Here is a 21,720-nt window from a genome sequence, read left to right as displayed (position 1 = left end):
TACTCTTTGGTCCAAAATATGTGGTTATTTCAGCTCAAGCCCATTTAATCACCACATGCCTTGCTGATTCTGGAAGTCTTTAAGAAAGAAATGTGAAGGGAAAACAGCATTTGCTATCATACCTTTTTAAACTCATTCATTCATTCATTCATTCATTCATTCATTCATTCACTCATTCGTCTGTTAATATTTACTGAGTGCCTACTGCATGCCTAATGCATGCTGATTAATGTGAAGACCTGGTTCCTGGCCACAAGCAGTTCAGCCATGGACTCTACCCTCTGATATCAGCTGCCGTTTTAACTGCTCTTCCTTTCCTATCAGCTCAAATTATGCAAGCAAGGCTAAAGTGAATGAGTAATGACAAGCCATAGCTCGTACCTGCCTCCATGCAGCCTAGCTGATAATTGCCAGAAGGCAACAGCTTCTTTCTGTGCTATGTATAACATCTTCCCGGCCTTTGGCCCTGCTTATGCACAGCCCTGGAATGTTCCCCAAAGTTCTTTGTCCCCATTCTAATACTGTCATTGCTATTCTGCCCACGTTTTTACCTTACTGTACCTTAAGCACCTATGGCTGTGCACATGCACAATCATGTATTCCCAGCTGTGTGTTAAAAAACACTGAATCATGTTTTTGCCCTTTTTCCCCCATCATGTGATAGATCAAAGATAATAAGTAATCAAATAAGCATTCGATCCTGTTACCTTGGGTACTCCCTAAAAGGCACGTGAAGATTTATGCCTCCAGCTTTTAAATGAAGGGAGTTTTTATTGAAGACTTGACCCTCTGTCAACAGGATTTTTAGAGACGGTGAATGAAATATCAGGGATAGTTGGAAACATCGGCCTGGCTCTGCCACTTGGCCTAACATGTGGGGCCCTAATATGAGGGGTTACCACTTGCAACTGAAATTAGCATTGGAAGCTAGAGAGGAAGGGTGTAATTTCTAACACTGGATGTTGGCCAGGAGAGCAGGATAGTCATTCCTAAGAAGACAGGTATTGCCTATGCAGTCTTCTTGGGCTGTGGATGGTCAGAAACTCACTGATACGTTATCTTCAAAAGAACATTCCTGGTAGCACCTGCCCGGTGGCCCATCCCTGTATTCTTCCCTGAGTGAGAGAAAAGAGGAGCATTTTTATTTTTTTTTTTTAATTTTTTTTTTCAATGTTTATTTATTTTTGGGACAGAGAGAGACAGAGCATGAACGGGGGAGGGGCAGAGAGAGAGGGAGACACAGAATCAGAAACAGGCTCCAGGCTCTGAGCCATCAGCCCAGAGCCCGACGCGGGGCTCGAACTCACCGACCGCGAGATCGTGACCTGGCTGAAGTCAGACGCTTAACCGACTGCGCCACCCAGGCGCCCCAAGAGGAGCATTTTTAAAAGCTTGCTCTGTTTTCTAGAAACCAAGAACTGAGCAGAGTTAAAGGTAGCAAACCTGCAATCTTGAAAATTGGCTTTTTTTTTTTAATTCAATTTTTGTTCCTTAAGAAAAAGAAAAGAAAACTTGGCCTTTTTTGAAATTCTCTTACAAAGGCATACTGGGATGGGAAGTTTTGTTCTTCCCAGAGGTCAGAGAATTGGCTTTGTAAACCCATGGGAATGTGATTCGGAGTAGGGAGATGTTCCCTTATCCTTTGCTGCACCCCCCCCTTTTTTTAAATGTTTATTTGAGAGAGAGAGCGCACGTGTGTGAATGAGTGGGGGAGGGGCAGCACAGAGCTGTCAGCACAGAGCCCAACGCAGGGTTCGAATCCACGAACCATTAGATCATGACCTGAGCTGAAGTTGGACATTAAACCGACTGAGCCACCCAGGTGCCCCTTGCCACACTCCCTTTTGCCTCCAACTGAATACTTCATCCAGCTGTTCACATGGTCACAGGTCATGGGGGAAGAAATCCCAGTTAACACTGGTTCAAGGTTGACCATGACAGCCTACTTCAAGGCACTTTCTTGGCCAGAGACCTTTTCTCTGATACTTGTGTTTACCCGTTGGGAAGCTTTGCCGGAAATAGCAGGGCCAATGGGATATGTCCGTATTGAGGGAATCTCAATGGGAGGAAGTGTTTCTCTCTTGAGTTTCAAAAAGGGGTAGTGATGTTGATGTACAGATGGCTATTAAGCGTTTCAAAAGAAAAATATGAGAAGTGAAGGGAAAAGAGTCCTCCTTATGATAAAAATGTTTGATTTCTTGGCTTTTAACTGAGAGCTAGACCAATTCTACCTTCTGTGTATTTCTCCCTGTATTTTAGAGATCTCATCAAAGTTCTCAAGTGGTATGTGGACAGGATAACAGAAGCAGAACGGCAAGAGCACATCCAGGAGGTGTTGAAGGTAATGACGTGGTGTCGATAACAGATAATGTAGTCTACCAGGGCTGTTGCACCATGATGCCTCAACTAATTGGTTTCTTCTACACAGACAGTAATTGATGATGAAGTATCACCAGCATTTCAGTTCTTCTACACAGACATTAATTGGTGATGATATATTACCAGCATTCCAATTCAAGGATCTTAATCGGTTTATGCTCCTCCAGAGCTGATGAAATTTGAAAGAAACTTTGCCAGGCTCGCCCACTGGATCCTGCCTGGGATTGAATTCTGAGCTCCAGGATACTTGGAGTGAAGTCTAGGAGTGGCAGGAGCGAGGTTTTATGAAAGAAGACCACAGATAAGCAATTAAGCTTGAAGTTCCTGCACCCTGGCAGAGGCCATTTGTGAACGCTTTGTCTTAAATTTTGAGAGAGAATAGGGTAGCTTAGCAGGGATCACAGTGAGGAAACCTGAGGTTTTACTGGGTCTCATGGTTTAATGCTGCCAAACATCTCTGGGCGTTTGTGCTCAGTTGTAAACGGAGATGCTAATACTTTACTTGCAAGCATGTTCATAAAGACTACAGATCTTTTTTTCTTTTTTTCATAATTTTTGTTAATGTTTATTTGTGAGAAAGAGAGACAGACACAGCGCAAGCAGGAGAGGGGCAGAGAGAGAAGGAGACATAGAATCCTAAGCAGGTTCCAGGCTCTGAGCTCTTAACACAGAGCCCAATGTGGGGCTCGAACCCACGAACCATGAGATCATGACCTCAGCTGAAGTTGGGCGCTCAACCAACTGAGCCAGCAAGGCGCCCCAAGAATACACATTCTTAAAGGGATTGTTCAGTAGCTGCTCTGAGAATCCTCCGATTTCCTATTTGCTGAGTACCACTCTATTTGGTGCAGCAGAAAAAAAAGTAGACAGGTATACGTTTTTAAAAGCAAGTATTTTACTAATTATAAATTAATCACCTTGGTGTGATTGAAGGTAAAACACTAAGTGGCAGGAGTACCTGCCAGCAAAGCACAATAAATTTTCTGAAATAGACCAGCATCTCTGTTAACTAAATTAAAAAACTATCTGAGGATCAAAAACATTTAAGGTTCATACCTCTTGAGAATGACATAGAATTTTTAAATTATCTATACATTTTCTCTCATTAGCGTCAGCAAAAAAAAAAAAGGCTCTTCTTCTACAAGTAAATACTGTTCAAAAATCTCAGGGGCTCTTAAGTGTTTTTAAATCAATAATTCAAAAATCTAATGATGTCCCCTGGTTTTTATGCCGTGTCATTGTTAAATACTCTTGGTTTCCTTTGAAACTAACTTTTACAAAATTTCGTTTGAAGGCACAAGAATATATTTTTAAGTACATAGTTCAATCTCGAAGGCTGTTTTCCCTTGCCACCGGTGGACAAAATGAAGAGGAATTTCGCTGCTGCATTCAGGAGCTTCTTATGTCGGTCCGTTTCTTTCTTTCTCAAGAGAGCAAAGGGTCAGGAGCATTGTCTCAATCACAGGTAATTTTTTTCCATCTCTGCTGAATAAAACAGAAATGAGTCCAGTTTATTTTTTACATAGCAGTGTAAGTGAATCCATAGCTCCAGTTCCTATTTGTAGCGTCAGCAATTTTGCAGACTTTTAAAGAGTCCCCTAGCTCCCGCGAACCCGCAGAGCAGAAGTTAGGCTGGCTTTCCTCCGCCTACTCTCGCTCTTCATGGGGCGGCTGTTGGTCTACAGCAGGCTGGGTTCAGTTCTGAGTAGACACGATGTCACCATCGGCCTTGGGGAAGGAAGTTCACTGGAGCCGATCTGGTTCTGTTGTTGTTTACGCCAAGCCTTGCACTGCATTTTAATCTGGCAACTTGAGACTCATTATATCGCACTTGGCTAAACCGCATGTTGCTTTGTTTTATTTAACTTGACCCTAATCGTCCTGGGACTGATCTTATATGACCAATGCTGAGGGGCGGTTGCCAAATGCTATTACCTGGAGTAGCTCTACGTGTTTTGTTTCAGAACAGGATTTATCCACTTTCCAAATAGCATGGCCTTGAATGTGTTCTCAGCGATCATTCTCAGTATCTTACTCTACATTTTCTTAGTCCTTCTTGTACATTTTTAGTTTCTAGTGACTTGAGTAAAAACTTGTCAGATGGAGAAGCAGCCTCTTTGCTGCCATCCCCTGGAGACTAAAAATTTATAATCACTGAGTATTGGGACATAAAGTGGAAGATAGAAGACAAAACTAGATCCATTTGAGTATTCTTATAAGTTGGTGCCATTTGACATTTGGAAAGCTTTACATATAATGGCAAAACACCAGAAATGTACCAACCCCCCAGTAATAGTACTGTGCTTTTTCTGACTTTTGGGAGACTATTCTTGTTAATCTCTTCTTTGCACAAATGGACTGATCTTACATCTGGGCAAGGGTACAATTCAGCCTCTTTTAATGACATTTTGGCCTCTGGTGCCAATGGTACAATTACTGTGCTTGAGGAACTTGCCACATCCCTCAAAGTCCAGTTGCCCACTCGCCAAACCCTCTTTTCAGCAGTTGGTATTTGAAAGGATAATCCAACAAGCCAATCATGTATTCGTTTAGATCAAAGTTCTTAAAACCTCACTACTTTTATTATAAAAGCTGTTGTATTTGAGACTATCTGCCTTAAACCTTTACCGGTTTCAGGGACAAAACTTAGCTGATTCACATCTGAAAAAATATTCTCTTACTTTTAAGATTAATCTTAAGTCACAGTTTCTCAGTGCAATGCCTTCCTAGGGACTCAAGAGGTTTATTCCTTCTCTAAAGTTAGAGAAATCTTTTTCCTTAGTTATGTTTCCACTGCATCCTCGTAGTCACCCCAAGACGTGGGCCACTGTGGGGCAGCACGGTGAAGAATGGGTTTCCTTTTATGTTTAACATACTGATTTGCACTGCTCTTGATTCTCTAATCCCCAATCAAGGCAGTGAAACAACTTTAGTACCTCCAAAGAACCATGTTTGATTTTTCTCTTTTTTTTTGCCCTTAGTTTTTTGTTGACACGATATATAAAATGTATGTAAAGTTTCTGAATATCTTAATAAACTACTGAAGTCATTCTATTATTTGTGTACAATCCTATACTCGTAAATTTTGATGTGATAATTTCACTCTGATGCTAAGGGAATTCATATAAAATGACGAAGTGGTTAGTTTTTTTTGTTTTTGTTTTTTTAAGCAAAGTGGACTTTTGTCCTCTGTGTTTTGGGAGAAAGAGGAATACTGTACACTTTTTCCCATTGTAGGTTTCCTTTTGACCCCACACCTTCTTAGCTCTCCCTTCTATGAAGGAAGATGTCATTAATCTGAACCAGTGTGTGGCATTTACATTGCTGCATAACAAATAACCATGGGCTTCATGGCTTTAAGTAACATCCAATTATTAGCTCACAGTCCTATAGATCAGAAGTTTGGTTGGAATTTTTGCTTAGGGTCTCCTACAGCCAGTATCAAGGCATTGGCCTTGGTGGCTTCTTTGGAGGCTCTGGGGAGGAATTCCCTTTCCAAATCTTCCAGGCCTTTGGCAGGAATCAGTTTCCTTGTGTTTCTAAGACTGAGATTCCCATTTGCTTTCTGGCTATCAGCAAGGGGTTGGGGATGGAACGGGTTCTCTCAGCTTCTAGAGACCACACACATTCCTTGATATTCTTCAAATACCATTCTCAAAGCCAGCAACGAAAAGTCACATCCTTCTCATGCTTCCAATCTCTCTGAGTTCTCCTACCATGAGCTAGAGAAAACTTATGCTTTAAATGCTCATGTGTAGGGATGCCTGGGTGGCTCAGTTGGTTAATCATCCGACTTTGGCTTGGGTCATGATCTCGTGGTTCGTGGGTTTGAGTTCCACATCGGGCGCTGTGCTGACAGCTCAGAACCTGGAGCCTACTTAGCATTCTGTGTCTCCCTCTCTCTCTGCTCCTCCCCTGCTCACGTGCTTTCGTTCACTCTCTCTCTCTCTCTCTCTCTCTCCCTCTCTCTCTCTCAAAAAAAATAAACATTAAAAAAAAATTTAGGTGCTCATGTGATTAGGTCAGGCCCATATGGATAATCTCCATATTTTAAGATCAACTCATTAGTAACCTTCATTATAGCTGCACAATTCCTTTTGCCATGTAACAACATAGTCATGGGAACAACACCAGGAGACAAAGGTCTTAGGAGTCATCTTCAAATTCTGCCTATCCTGTCCAGAGCCAAGGATATCCAATGGTCTGAATTTTACTCTTAGGCTGTCTTAAAGACAAAACCCAGTTTCTATTTTGCAGTTTTGCCTGTGGGCTACAACTCAGGGCCATTTCTGTCTTCTGAAGGCAGAACAGCCATCCCAGAAAACCTTTCTGCTAGATCAGTTTACAATGCCCCACAGGCCTGGCCATCCTGATTCCACCAGGATGATCATTTAGTTATCCTGGCCTAAGCCCAGCTCACTAATAGCTCTGTCTTTGGGAGCCCTGCCCCAACAGGATTGCCCACTCACTCAGCTCTTGGAGCTGTGGCTCTTGGTTTCTCCTTCCACAGACAGATGCCTCCACGAGAACCCCATGAGAAGAACAATGTCAGAAGGAGTTGAGACCCAAGACTCTGCCCTAAATTCCTAATAATTATCTTTCTCTATTTGTCTTGGCTCTCAGGAAGGTCAAAAGAAAATTATGCTTTTCTTTTTATTTGCACTAAAAAATCCTTAGCTTACATATCTTGGTACAACTGTCTTTATGCCCTTATCACAGGTTCTTGTTCCTTTATCCTTTTTTAATACATGTGTCTTCACTGTGCACACATTCAAATACTTTTTTGAAGTAAAGAGCTAGATATGAAGAATTAATGGGTAAATGAAAAGATTCCTGAGGAAAATCGATGTAGTTGACTTTTCAGTTATGAGAAAGCTGGGCTCATTTTATTGTATCTTATTTTTTTAACTTCATCTGTATGACTCAGCTCTCTGCAGAGTGAAATGAAGGTTATATAAATACAGTCTTTAACAGAGAATACCAAGTTATTAATTTTAAATGTATTCAAATAAACCTATCATGTTTAAGAGTCGAGGAGAACATAGCTGTTGATTGTAGCACCTGAAGCATTTTGATGGTTCTGGCATCAGAAACAGGTCTTGGCTGTTCTAGATATTTTTGCTGCTGCTGTATAGATAAATTCCAAAACACACGAATTTGAATTTGAGTCTATGTTTGAATCATCAGCCCATGTAGACTCGACCTACTTTGTTTTGGTGTCAGATCTCATTGGTAAGCCAGCTAGCTCTTGAGTATCAGCATATTAGAAACATGTGCCTCCTTCCCCTACTTGGTAGACTTAAGGCTGGTCGACTCTTCCTTCCATTGCCCTCCTTTTGTGGAATTTAAAAGACTCGGTTTGTTTTGATGTACAATCCTAGTCCAATTTGTGCCCCTTAGGATTTGATATTAGCATCTTTTTTTCCTTAAAAAATGATTATCCAGTTTCTTTACTTATATAAAGAATATTGTTCTTAGTACACAGTTCTGGGGTTACAGTAAATCTGAAAGCAACCTAAAGGTTTGTTATAATGATCTTTTCATTTTACAGGTGATAAACTAAAACCCAAGGGGCTAAAATGACTTGTCCAAGGTCATAGAGTTGATTAGAGACAAAGCCAGTAGTACATATAATCTGGATCTTCTGATTCCCTGTCTTGTTTTTTTTCTTTAACCGTAACTTCATTGCTTTGGGGAGTCCATGTGTTTGGTTTCTTCAAGGTAAATGAGATTTATATGAGCACTTCAGAAAGCTTCTCAAAAGAGAAATGAAATAGAAGTTACTGCATTCCAGGTCTTGGTGGAGCATTCTTTCCATTTGATCGTCCTGCATTTTGCTGATTCTGTGGGATTTTTTGCCAATCATTTTGCTAATGTCAGTGATTTTCCACAGTTTCTCACTTTTATTATATGGCACCCTTGCACATTTTAAAACATTGTTCTATTTTGCCACACTTTTTTTTTTTTTTTTAATTTCAGCCTTTTAGCTTAGGTACCAGATACATTTTACATTCATTTTTTTAGCATTCAAAATTATTTGTCATAGTCTTAAACTCAATGACATTTTACAGCAAATTTCTCAGGGTGTATCTTGGAGTTGATATAAATTTCTTCCTTTTAAGGCTGTGTTTCTGAGCTCCTTCCCAGCTGTGTACTCAGAGCTGTTGAAGCTCTTTGATGTCCGGGAAGTGGCCAACTTGGTGCAGGACACCCTGGGCAGCCTGCCTACCATCGTGCACGTGGACGACTCCCTGCAGGCTGTGAAACTGCAGTGCATCGGCAAAACCGTGGAAAGCCAGCTTTATACCAATCCAGGTAGGGTGGTGAGTCTCTTGAATGAAACCTTGTCTCTGGAAAGCTGTCACTTACCTCCGGTAGTCACAGGTCAGCAGAAGCAATTAGAAAGAGGAAACACAATTACTGTCTCAAAAGCATTGTGTATTTGGATGGTAGAATAAATGTATTAAGTAGCCAAATAGAACAGTCTGGCTATTAAAGCTTTATTTCTAGAAAGAATGAAAACCCTAATGATTAAATAACTGATTCTAATCACAAACTAGTTGGGACGTCAGGTATGCTTATTTTCTTGCCTAAGAGATTTCATTTTTTTGTTCAACAAAATTTAACATTTTATTTCGGGGATGCTTACAGGGACCTGATAGGATTCTTCTTTGTCTCTTTTGTTCTTAAAATTGTCCCTTCAATTTGTGTTCTGAAACTGAGTGAAAATTTTGATGTATTATCAGTTTTTATTTTATCCTAATAGCACGTAACCAGTTACTAAATTGATTTTGTCATATCTGTTATTAAATCCCATTGCCTTTTTTCTTCTAGTCTTTCCTGAAATAAATTACCAAACTCATTTTAAAGTTTAAGAAGTTTCTGTACTATCAGCAAATAAGCTTTTCAAAATTGATTCCATTGAGAGTTATCTTTCCACATGAATGCATATGTGGGTATAATATTTTTGAAATAGGGTTTCAAATATAGATAATAAAACTTTTATTACATATTTTATTGTAAAACATTTTAAACATACAAGAATAAAATAGTATCAGATGAGTAAATCATTAATAAATCTCTTTTTTTTTTATCATGCTACGAGATATAGCTCTAGTTCATTCTTGTTTATACTGTGGGATGATATTCCACTATGAATGAATTTATCATGGTTAATTTATTTTTTTCTCCTATTGATAGACTATTTGTTTCTGGTTTTTGGTTTTGTGTTTTGCTTTTTTCTCCAGAAATAACACTTAAGTAAATAAAAGAAAATTCAAACCTTCTCATTTCTCCCCAGGAAAACACATCTCATCCTGGAGAAAAGATATTTCTTGCAGTGCTTTTCAAACTCTATTCCTCAGAGCCATAGAGGTTCTTCTGCAGTGATCAGGGTCTCTTCTGGGGTTGGGAACAGGGGAGTGGAGGGGTAGAGGTCCAAACCAGGTACCTGGTATGACTAGACTACCAATTATGCTTTTACCAAATGAAGAAAAGTTCATCCCATCTCAGAGGAACTGGTAGTTTCTGCCACATTTCTCCCTCACTGACCAGATAATTCTTTGTTCGAATAGAATCTGATACCAAAAGGGCAATACAGATTATGAAAATTGTTCTCAAACGGAAGGACATTATTTGAGAGGACTGTGTTCATTACATGCCTCTCCGGGATGTGTTCTGTCTGTGGACTCAGTGCCGTGTTGATTACTGATGCTTAGTTGGCAGTATAGAAACCAGGACTAAAAAAATACAAAGAGAAGTTGTTTCGATCCAGGAGGAGAGATATGGGTCTTTGTGGGAGGTGGTAAGATTATTTCTTGGGGTGGGGGGTGGAAGGACCCAGGAGACCCAGGAAATGTAGACCTTGGAGGGTCTGTGCTGGTGACCTTGGAGAGAGGCTCAGAGCCAGTGTTGGGAGGTTGGTGACTGTCACTGTGATGCAGAGGGGGAAGAGAAGATGAAACCTGCCTCTTTTGTTATGTGGGGCACTCCCCATGGAAGATGATTATGGAGAAACAACCTTCGAGAAGCAAAAGCAACTCCCCATCAGTGGAATACTTAGAAGCACATGGATGCTAGTAAGAGGAAAGATTTCCATCACTGCCCCAGGGGGTTGAAGTTTGGCTTGATGTTGAGTGATTCACCATTGGAGAAGACAGAAACTTACCACGTATAAATGGCAATGCACTTTGAGAAAAAGGCTGTCTTCATGGAAAAAAATAGCACGCTTATCTGAGAACTTCCCAAGACACAAACTATACTCTATTTAAATTACCTGGGACCCCACACTGATGGTAGGGAAACCTGGAAAGTATTTCTAGTAACTCCGAAATTCTAAATCGGAAACTATGGACTTAGTCTATGGACATAGACTTTGTATATGACAGTTCAGTAGGGCAGAAGTACCAAATTCTTCTCCTTGGGCTAAATTTAAGGTGTCCACAGAGCTGCATTCCTTTGTGGAGGGTCGAGGAGAGAATCTGTTTTCTTGCCTCGTACAGTTTCTAGGGGTCACCTGCGCTCCTGGGCTTTTGGCCCCTTCCTCCGTCTCTGAAGCCTGCAGTGTAGCATCTCCAGATTTCTCTCTGACTCAATTTTCTTGCCTCTTTCACCTAAGAGGACCCATGTGCTTACATTGGCCCATCCAGATAATCCAAGATAATCTCATCATCTCAAGATCCTTAATTTAATCACTTCTGTAAAGTTCATTTTGCCAGTACATATTCACAGGTTCTGGGAATTAAGACATGGACATCTTTGGGAGACCACAACTCCGTCCACTCCATATGGGTAAAACAGACTCAAAACCAAGGCAATAGCTCAGCTGCATATGAGGAAAAAAAAAAAACAAAAAAACAAAACAAAAAAAAAACACTTAGAAATCTAGGAGGTTTTTTTTTTTTTTTTAATTTATTGAAAGTTTAAAAAATGAAACTCAGGGGTGCCTAGGTGGCTCAGTTAGTTAAGCATCTGACTTTGGCTCAGGTCATGATCTCACTGTTTGCATTAGGCTCTATGCTGACAGCTTGGAGCCTGGAGCCTGCTTCAGATTCTGTGTCTTCCTCTCTCCTTCCCCCTCACTGTTCACACTCTGTCTCTCTCTCTGTCAAAAATAAATAAAAATTTAAAAAAAAATTTTTAAATGAAACTCAGAAGTGCTGCACTTGTGTGAGTACACATACATCTTGTCCAGAAGGACGTTACAAAAGATACTTTCCTGATTTAAAATTAAAATCTACAATAGGACAAGGTAAAGTGCAGATGAGGACATTACAGGGTGTTAACAGGATATACATTCAATCAAAGATAAAGTGCTTAGTTCTTGACCATTCTTGAGATCATAGAGTATGGCAAAGACCGTTGCTACTCTGAGCTTAATTCTAATCGGCAAAGAAATGGCTAGTGAGATAGAAGTGAGAAGAATCTGAGAACATGACCTTATTTTCTGAGAGTTCATAGTATCCAAAGAAGGAGTCCAGAGTACAGTCGGGCCACACTTTTGAGAAAATAAATTTCAAAACATTTTGGAAAAAAAGACCTTAAATGTTACAAACTCCCCAGAAAAGACAAAAAATTCTCACAGTTGTCTTTGTGCTAGAATCCTGCCTTAGAGTTCTCCAGAGAGACAGACCCGATAGAGGCTATGTTTGTGTGGGTACAAGGTTTCTTGTATGGGATGAACTCAGATTATGCTGGCTGAGAATTCTGCTGTTGGTGGGCTGGAGACCTGAGGGAGCCAGTGGTGGAAGTCGCACTTCGAGTCTGAAGGTCGGAGAAGACTGACGTCTCTGCTAAAATACGGGCAAAGAGAGCACGTTCTCCCTTATGCCTCCTTTGGTTCTATTCAGGCTTCAGCGCATTGGTTGAGGCCCACCCGCATTGAGCAGGGCAATCTGCTTTACTCAGGCTCCCAATTCAAATGTAACACCTAGGATATTGTTTAACCAAATTTCTGGGCACCCACAGCACACTCAAGTTGACCCATAAAAACTATCACAAATCCCAAGGAGGAAAAAAGCAGAGGATGCATGCATAGGTATCAGAATGATTATAGAATACTCCTGATTGAGCTTAGATTAAAAATTAATACAGAAAAGAGATGGAAAGAGGGACACCATAGTCAATACCAAAGACGGGTATGAGAAAACATCACGGGAAGAGTCAAGCCAGGTTGAGTTAAGGGTCCACGGACAGCCTCAGAGCTGGAGCCGTTTCATAACCAGGCAGAATTAGCCCTGTTAGTCACACCCCAAGTTCAGAGTCGAGGGCATATGGCCAAACCTGAAGGCCATAGCTAAGATTTGCAACCTACATAGATTGGCATTTGACATCTAAGTCATCTGGGGTCTAAGCAGACATATTTAATGTGTAACAATTGAACAACTCATTTTTCCCTCTCTCCTCACAAATCTTCCTGTTTCCTGAGGGCCAGGAAAGGGTCTAAGTTTTGGAGAGGACCACTTTGGCAATAGCAGGAAGAGTAGAGCTGACGTATAGAGGTTGGGGAGGAAGGTGGAAGTGCCCCTAAAATCATAGTTTACCCTAAGTTTTATTTGTGTGAAAATCAATGTAAATGGCAAGACCCAATTTAAACTGTGTTCTTACCTTTCTGCTGAAATCTTTAAATTGACTGGCGTGAGTAAGCACATTACATGGGAATGGTTGAAAGCTGTATCTTCTCGTTTCTTACCCATCACCTGTTCACATCTGCACTGGTTTTCGGGGGGGTGGGGGCAGGGGGGCAACGGGCTGGGATGTGTGCCTTGTATCCACTGCTACAAGCAGCTGACCAATCTGCGTTGACATATGGGAGTAGCTGTGTTCCCCTGCTGGCTCAGGGCGATCACTGGCAGAGGGAGTCACTGCAAGCCAGACTGTGACAATGTGCTGTCTCACTTCCTGTTTAAGCCAGGTTAAAACATGGAGACACAGGGGGCTCCATTTCCGCTGCTTCTCCTATCCAGTAGACTCATGGGGCAGTTCATTCATTTATTCAACAAATGAGTATTGCAGCCAGACCCCATGCCAGGTATGATGCTAGAGATATTGTAGCTAGTGAAACATCCAGCCCCTGCCCTCAGGCTGCTGCTAGTTTACCATGAAAGCTGACTTTGGGCAAGGAGTTATGATTTGATAAGATGCAGCAGTTGTGACCTGGGGAGGGAAGGAGGTCCTGTGTAGTAGGGAGGCATGAGTGAGCTTGGGGTTCATCCCACCCACACCACCTCAGTTTGTGGTCCATGTGCCGACACCACCCTCACAGTTGTATTTCTAGGCAACTGGATATCTCCTCTGCGCTCCAAACCTGAGTAGCCGTCTGTCCTCAGCTTCTCTACGCAGATGTCGCAGAAGCTCCTCAAACCCCTTTTCCCTCTCAGTCTGTTCCTTCTGTCTCAGTATATGGCAGCACCAACCCCTGGAGCTCTGAGCTGTCCGTGAAACTTTCCTCTTCCTTCTGCCCTTCATCTCCACCTCTCCAGAGACTATTCTTGGGCCTCTGCAGCGGCCCATATCTGTGCCTCCCCCTGACCAGACACAGGTCCATCCCACACTGCCGCCTTGCCTGCATGCCCTCGGGCATGTCCAGACTTGCTTCCCTCTCCTTTTGCCCATCCATGTGTGCAGCCAGAGTTCCCTTCCAGAAACTCACACCCGACGATGTCACTCCCACCTCCCTTGCTCACATCCACTGATTGTGCTCTGTTTTGAGGACACAGAAGAGGATTGATCTTGCAGGCCCTGTCGCCTCACCCTCCCCACCTGCCTGGTCCCATCTCCTTGTGCTTACTCTAGTGGAACCCACACTTTCCTGCTCCTCTGTGATCTTAGGTGATCCTTGTTCACCCTGCTGGGCTCAGTAACTCGCATCTTCTGAATCATCTCCAGTCTGCCCTGCTCACTCAGTTCTCACTCTCATAATCTCCTTCTCATGCCTGTTTTGCTTTCTGCTTCTTGGATCACATGTTAGGGCTGTAACTGAAAAAAGAATTGGATTTTAATTGTTTAAAGTCTGTCTTCATCCCTTGCTCCACAAGGAAAACCTCAGAGTACAAGGACTTTGTCTTCATCACAATGATATTTCCAGCTCCCAGTACTGTGTCTGGTGCATAGTAGGTGCTCAGTAGAGGTTTCATGAATGAATACTATGTTCTGGGTCACACATTAGGAATCAGGATAGAGCAGCAATCGGTATTGAATAAATGATATGCATAAAAAAATCTTACTGGAAAAGCAACCTCTGAGCTAAGGATGAGCATGAATATGACAACAGAACAGCTTGGGCTGTGGGAAGCCCAGACCAGAAGCAGAACACAGTTGATAAAAGTAACAAGTGGGCATAGCATCTGTTGAGCCTTAGAAAGGGCGCCCTGTGGTGGAGGCATCCAGGGTGGGAATGAATCTGGGGAGTGAGCTCTAAAAACCACACTCAGAGATCACCTCTAGGCCTCTACTGTTGTTTTCCCTCTGTGATCCTGACATTGTCTGCATGAGAATGTAGCCCCTGTGTTGTCTGCCCTTCTTTCCATTCAGGGTCTGCCCTCCAGGGTGTGAAAGGCTCATTTGCAACTTTTGTTGCTATCTGTGACATTAGCATTTCAGTTATTGGTGGCTCCCAGCATTTAATAGCTGCTTCTCCTCCTTCCTAGCCCCACACCCATTGGGAATTACTAATGGGAGCTGGCTTTATCCACTCACGTGTGTACTGGCAAAATAAAAAGCAAATGAGAGTCACTCCTTTATACACTCCACGAGATACATAACACAGTGAGCTGTGTCTGAGATGTGGAATATGAGGGTGTCGACACTTTCAAGGACAGAAACTGCGTAACACGTTCTTTTGCTAAATGTATGGGAAGTGAGTGTTCAACTGCAGGTTTTCTTTTTTTCTTGGGTCCTGCTTGATGAGTCCAAGTGTTTCCTTTTAAAGGTAAGAATTAGCATTTTAACCAGTCAGCGAGTTTGGCATTTCTCCACCAATTGTATCATTTGCATTGGCTGACATTGCCCTAGTATGGAGAAAAAGCAAATCTGCAATGTAGGTAGTCCTATATTTCTTTTTATGCACACCACACATGAATTATTTGTCTACCTGCCTCGCTTTTTTGCAGTCGGTATTCTCTTAACAGTTGGTTGCAAATTGAATTTTTAGAAATCAAATTGTGCTACCTGCAGGAACATACCAGATAAGCTTTATCTTCTGTTCTAATTAATCATCACGAGGCAGTGACTCCTGTCATGTAATTTGTTAGTTTCTTTTTCTTGGTTCTTTTTGTCAAGTAATTGATTTATAAATAAGTATTTAAGTTTCCTGGTAAGGCTTAAAGGCTTTAAAGGAAGCCTGCAGTGCATTATTTTACAAGTTTGGAGTTTAATGTTCTGTGTTGCTGAAAGTGAAGAATGGCTATGCCTTGTGTGGTTTGTTGTGATGGTAAACCTATGGCACCAAACCTCCTTGTGTTGATAAACCAATCATGCAAACACTGATAATGGTGCTTTCCCAGCTGTGAATATTTTGCATGCTCTCTGATTTTTATTAGGATAAAGAATCATATTCTTTATGACATATGATATATCTTACACTAACTAGGAAAGAATCCACTACAGTGCTGAATTGAGTTGGTGAGGTTGGCCATCCCTGCCTTAATTTTGCTCTTGGGGAGAAAGCTTTCAATCTTTCACTGTTAACTATTATGTTAGCTAAAGGTAGGCATTATAATGCTCGTTATCAATTTGAGAATATTACCTTCTATTCTTAGCTTCCTGACACTTTTTATCATGAATGGATGCTGAGTTTTGCTCATTTTCTCTACATATGTTAATATGTTGAATTAATGTTGATTGACTTTCAGATATTATACCAAATTTGCCTTAATGATAAATCCTATTTGATCATAGTGTGTGTGTATATATATATATATATGTATATATATATATATAACTAGATTTATTTTGCTAAAATTTATATAACTAGATTTATTTTGCTAAAATTTTATAAAGATTTTTGCATCTATGTTCATGAGAGATAGCAATCTATAGTTTTCTTGTAATATCTTTGACTAATTTTGGCATCAATAATACTGGCCTCAAAGAGTTAGTTGTGTTCCCTGTTTATTTTCGGGGAGAATTTTTGTAGACTTTGATTTTTTTCCATAATGCTTTATAGAATTCATAGAAGCCATCTGGGCCTGGAATTTTTCTTGTGGGAAGTTTCTGATCTATGAGTTCAATTTCTTTACTAAGTATAGAGTTATTTAGGTTGTCCATTGTTTCTTGAGTTAGTTAAGTTGAATTATTTATGCAACTATTTATAAGATACATGAGTTTTAATAAATCAGGAATAATCTTTCTAAATTGCTGCAGAGGTGACATCATTTAGAAAACCAAGACGATCAGGGCACCTGGGTGGCTCAGTCGGTTAAGCATCTGACTTTGGCTCAGGTCATGATCTTGCAGTTTGTGAGTTCAAGTCCCACGTCTGGCTTTGTGCTGACAGCTCAGAGCCTGGAGCCTGCTTCAAATTCTGTGTCTCCCTCTCTCTCACCCCTCCCCCACTCACACTCTCTGTCTCTGTCTCTCTCCCTCTCTCTAAAATAAACAAACATTTTAAAAAATTAAAAAAGAAAAAGAAAATCAAGCAGATCAGGGAAAGGAGCTAGGGCATTTGCAAGTGGGCATATCCATAAATAATATGACAATTACAGTCTTAACAATAGTTTTTTGCTTATGACATCCTGTTGAAAAGTAAACACTCGGGGCGCCTGGGTGGCTCAGTCGGTTGAGCGGCCGACTTCGGCTCAGGTCACGATCTCGTGGTCCGTGAGTTCGAGCCCCGCGTCGGGCTCTGTGCTGACAGCTCAGAGCCTGGAGCCTGTTTCGGATTCTGTGTCTCCCTCTCTCTGACCCTCCCCCGTTCATGCTTTGTCTCTCTCTGTCTCAAAAATAAATAAACGTTAAAAAAAAAAAAAAGTAAACACTCAGGACAATAAGCATACTTGTTACTTTTTCAAAAGATTGAAATATATACTGCGTAAGTCAGTTACGTTACTGTTTCAAATACTTATTTAATGACAAATTAGGGATAAATATAAGACTTCCAATTGATAGAGAAATGATCCTTATACAGGCAAAATTCTTTATTTATGGATTTCCTTATTAAAATGTGTTTGTGACCTCAAAATCAATACTTGTGACCCTCTCACGTTCATTCGTGGACTTGCACAAAGCAGTGAAATATTTGAGTAGCAGAATACACAGATTCCCAGCTGAGCTCAAACACTGCAATGCTCTGCATTCCCTTACACTCTCATGCTCCTCTAACTAGAGAATGGAGCAGTAGGGGGCAGTGCAGCGCAGTGCAAGAAGCTCATCTCTGGGGCAGCTGCTAGAGTTTGAATCCCAACTCTGGCCCTTCTTCGTGGGGTAGCCTCAGGCAAGTCACTTAGCACATCTAAACCTCGTGTTCTCTTTTATCAAATAAAGAAAATAGAATCTACCTGGATGAGTTGTTTTTAGGATTTAATATTGTTACCTATGTGGGATATGCATCCTATATTATACACACATATACTTCCCCTAGGAGAAATGATTCGTTATTTGCCATTTCATGGTTTTCCAGTGACTCGTTCCAACTTAAAACTACCATGAATAACAAGAATCGACTGTACTTACTTTTCTTCCCTGGTGAAAGTATACAAGTATGATTTTCAGATGTTTAACAAACCTTGCTTTTAAGATAAACACTACCTGGTTGTGAAGTAATAATATGTATTTTACATATTGCTAGAAATGATTTGCCAAAGGTGTGAAAAGGGTTTTTGTATCTGTGGTCGGTAAGGGAATTTTTTTAAATTTTTTTAATGTTTATTTATTTTTGAGAGAGAAACAGAGTGTGAGCAGGGGAGGGGCAGAGAGAGGAGGAGACACAGAATCCGAAACAGGCTCCAGGCTCTGAGCTGTCAGCACAGAGCCCAACACGGGGCTCAAACTCACGGACCACAAGATCATGACCTGAGCTAAAGTCGGCTGCTTAACCAACTGAGCCACCCAGGTGCCCCAAGGAATTTTTTTTTTAAATGTGTAATCTCCCAAGTTTATGAGCCTGGGAGAAGAGATGACAAGGCATAAATCTCAACAGTTTTAACAAAGATGAGTGGCAGCTGACAGCAGACGAGAGAAGGCTGATGCACACAGGTGTGTGTTGTTGGAGTGGTGCCAAGAACAGGCTAGTTTACACTACAGATCCGCAGACGGCGCGGAGCTGTTTCAGAAAGGATCAAGAATTGAAAATAGCATGTATTCAGGAGCACCTGACTGGCTTAGAAGAGCAGGTGAGTCATGATCTCAAGGTCGTGAGTTCGAGCCCCATGTTGGATACAGAGATTATGAAAAATAAATAAATAAACTTTACAAAAAACGAAGAAAAATAAAAAGAAAATACAAAGTATCTGAAAATTAAGAGTGCTAGAAATAAAAAAAATTGAATAAAAAGTCCTTAGACAGAATAGTCAATTTAGCCAAAAATGGAAAGCTTACCCTCTAAAGAAAGTGAATGAGATGTGCCTAGATTCAGGAGTTCAGAGCCTGCTAAATTTGAGAATGAGGCTCCACACCATAAACAGGGCCTCACAATTAAACGAAGAGACCCTCACCTGCCCTTTCTTTTCCTGATTTCAAGTTACTAGAAGATGATGGTTTCATGCTCCCCAGAGAGGAGTTTGGCAGATTCCTCTGTAGAGAAACTGACAAGCCCAAGAAAAGGCATCTTGGATTCTGAAATTTGAGGGTCCCCTGATGAAACATCTGGATGCCTTCCCTCCTTGCTGTGAAGCTTCACCAGTTTACAAGCTTGCCGAGGCACTGTTGTGGGTCCCCCCCCCCCACCCAGTTAGCATGTTAGTGACTTGCTTGTAAAGACAGACAACAATCAACAGATACTGTACGAAAACCTTAAATGTGAAAGCAGAGGCCAAAATGAAGAAACAGAAAAAAGAACTTGAAAGAAAAAGATAATTGAAGGAGAAAAAGAAATCACAAAATTGTCTCCCAACCCAGAAAGAGAAAATAGTGCATCCGTGAAACAAGAATGAAACCTTCTGTAAAAAGAAATAAAGAAGGAATAATAAACAGGAAAGGCTGCATAATAAAAATGCAATACCTCTTTGAAAATTATTGGGAATTTCATCATGGGAGCCGCTGAGCATGAAACCGAGTGTGGGGCCCTTCTGAGCACAAGGAGCTGTGTGGTGGCCCAGGTGGAAATAAGAACGAACTCTTGGAGATTAAATATAGGGTAGCAAAAACAAGAAAATTGAATAGAAGAGTTGGAAGATAAAGAAGTTGGGCAAAAAGATGGAAAAAAAAATCAAGAAAAGAAGATATTTTAAGAGATTCGTGATGTCAGTGTAGTCAGAGTTCCAGACTGAGGACAGAAGAAATAGAGAAAGGGAAATAATGCTGGAAGTACTTCAAGGCAAGATCCCAGCGCTGCAGGACATGAGTTTTTGTAGGTTTCAACGGCCAAAGCAAGGCACGTGGTCATGAAAATTTGAATTACCAGGAATAATTTCCTGAAAGCTTTTAAAGAGAGATAAACAAAAGTAAAACAAAAACTTGGTCATGTGCAAAGCACTGGAAATCAGAATGGCAGCAAATGCAAAATGTTAATTTAGCCAGAAATTGTGACAAAAACATTTTTTTTTCTGAGACTGGGGAGAAGACAAGAGGGTAAGAAAAGCTAAATTTTCACCTACTATAGTAAGAAGTCACTGGATGGTCAGTCTCAATGAAAAATCAGAAAATGGCCAGATAAGCATGCCATTTAGATATTTGGAGGTAAAACAGACAATTTAAAAAAATAACCTATTTTCAGTATAAGAGTCAAAGACTTCTTGAGTGCAGGAATCATGGATTAGGGAAACGGACTACTTTTTTCCCAATACCAATTATGTAGCTTTTCACTATGTGTTAATCGTTTAACCAGTACAGTTAGAGTAGGTATGGGTGTGTACAAGGTTGGCGTGGGCCTCCATAGATGTGACACTAATGCTTCTGTTCTCTCCAGATTCCAGGTACATTCTCCTGCCTGTCGTGTTACATCACCTCCACATGCACCTGCAAGAACAGAAGGACCTGATCATGTGTGCACGAATCCTTAGCAACGTATTTTGTCTCATCAAGAAAAATAGCTCAGTGAGTAAATACAGATCATAGTATGTAGTTCCCATCAAATGGCTTCTGGAAATAAAAACTCTCAAGTTTTCAGAGAAACCACACTGAAGAATAACCCTCTGAGACTCTCACTTTTATTTCCAGCTGGGTTGGACATTTTGCTATTCTTCTGAAATATTTTTTTTTAACCTTGTGAGATTGCTGTAACCCCAAATAACCTCCTCATCTTGTATTTCAAGAAAGAACTGAATACCCAGTGAGAAAAATTAGAAATCTCAAAGCCTCCCACATGTGTCTTTAATCTTGATATGATGAATACTCTGTGGCAAGAATAAATTACTGCCTGTAAAGTGAAGTCTTTTGGGGCCCATTCTGTGGAAGGCTGCATGGTGATGCTCAGAGCTTGGCCATGGCCCTTGGGTCCCACAGAAATCGTAGAAGCAGAGGAAGGGCCCAGGAGACCAAGGATGTCTTGCACTACAGTCATTACCCAGCCCCAACAATAATACTGAATTGTCAGGGGCTTTGGGAATTCCTGTGGATGTACCTGACTCTTGGTGCTGTAGAGTCGCATTAGAAGATACAGGGCAAATAGCAAAAAATCACATGCTTACTTAGAAATGAGGACAGTTCTTTGGATACTCGTGTTCATGGCTCATGGGACTGATGTGAAATCCACATGGAAAGGGTGTCCTGTTCTAGTTCTGTCAGCCTGCAGCCGTGAATTGGCATTTGCTCATCTTTGACAGCTTGTACAGAGCAGTGCTGAGACTCCTGTGCCTCTGCCTCCCTGCCATACACTATATAGTTTCCCCATTGTTGTCTCTGTTACCTAGGATCGCCTTCTGAAGGGCTCAGCAGTGAGTTGGCTTGGGACCCCAGTGGACGTAATTGAGAGAGGGCCCCGCACTGTGGGAACAAAGTTGACACTTGAGAGGAGAAGGGCAGAAACTCTGTGTATAAAAGTGTAATAAGATCTGCATGGGGAAGGACGACTGATTTTTCCACATCCGCGTGATCCCAGGCCCCAAGGGTGATCTGGGACTGGGTCGAAGAGTGACAACAGGGAGAGAATGATAGTTTTGCTTTAAAATTTTTCTGTGTCATTCAGTAAAGAATAGCTATGCTGTGCCTAGTTAGAATGTTTTTATAAACCGTAATTCTGCTAAGTGA

General features: G+C 41.2%; 1 protein-coding gene across 7 annotated transcripts in view; it reads left to right on the top strand.

Annotated features, from left to right (window-relative positions):
• Positions 1-21,720, top strand: part of DOCK4 (dedicator of cytokinesis 4) — a 434,985-nt gene that overhangs the window by 297,063 nt on the left and 116,202 nt on the right. For all 7 annotated transcript variants that reach the window (XM_045052625.1, XM_019825719.3, XM_019825720.3 and 4 more), the window contains exons 21-24: positions 2,260-2,341; positions 3,674-3,844; positions 8,502-8,694; positions 20,441-20,568. In XM_045052625.1, coding sequence (XP_044908560.1) covers positions 2,260-2,341; positions 3,674-3,844; positions 8,502-8,694; positions 20,441-20,568 — 574 coding nt within the window. The remainder of the gene's footprint in view (positions 1-2,259; positions 2,342-3,673; positions 3,845-8,501; positions 8,695-20,440; positions 20,569-21,720) is intronic.

This window comes from Felis catus, chromosome A2 (genome assembly GCF_018350175.1).
Source record: "Felis catus isolate Fca126 chromosome A2, F.catus_Fca126_mat1.0, whole genome shotgun sequence".
Classification (NCBI taxonomy): Eukaryota; Metazoa; Chordata; class Mammalia; order Carnivora; family Felidae; genus Felis; species Felis catus.
The sequence above is the reverse complement of the archived record's forward strand: the minus strand, read 5'-3'. Positions and strand labels throughout refer to the sequence as shown.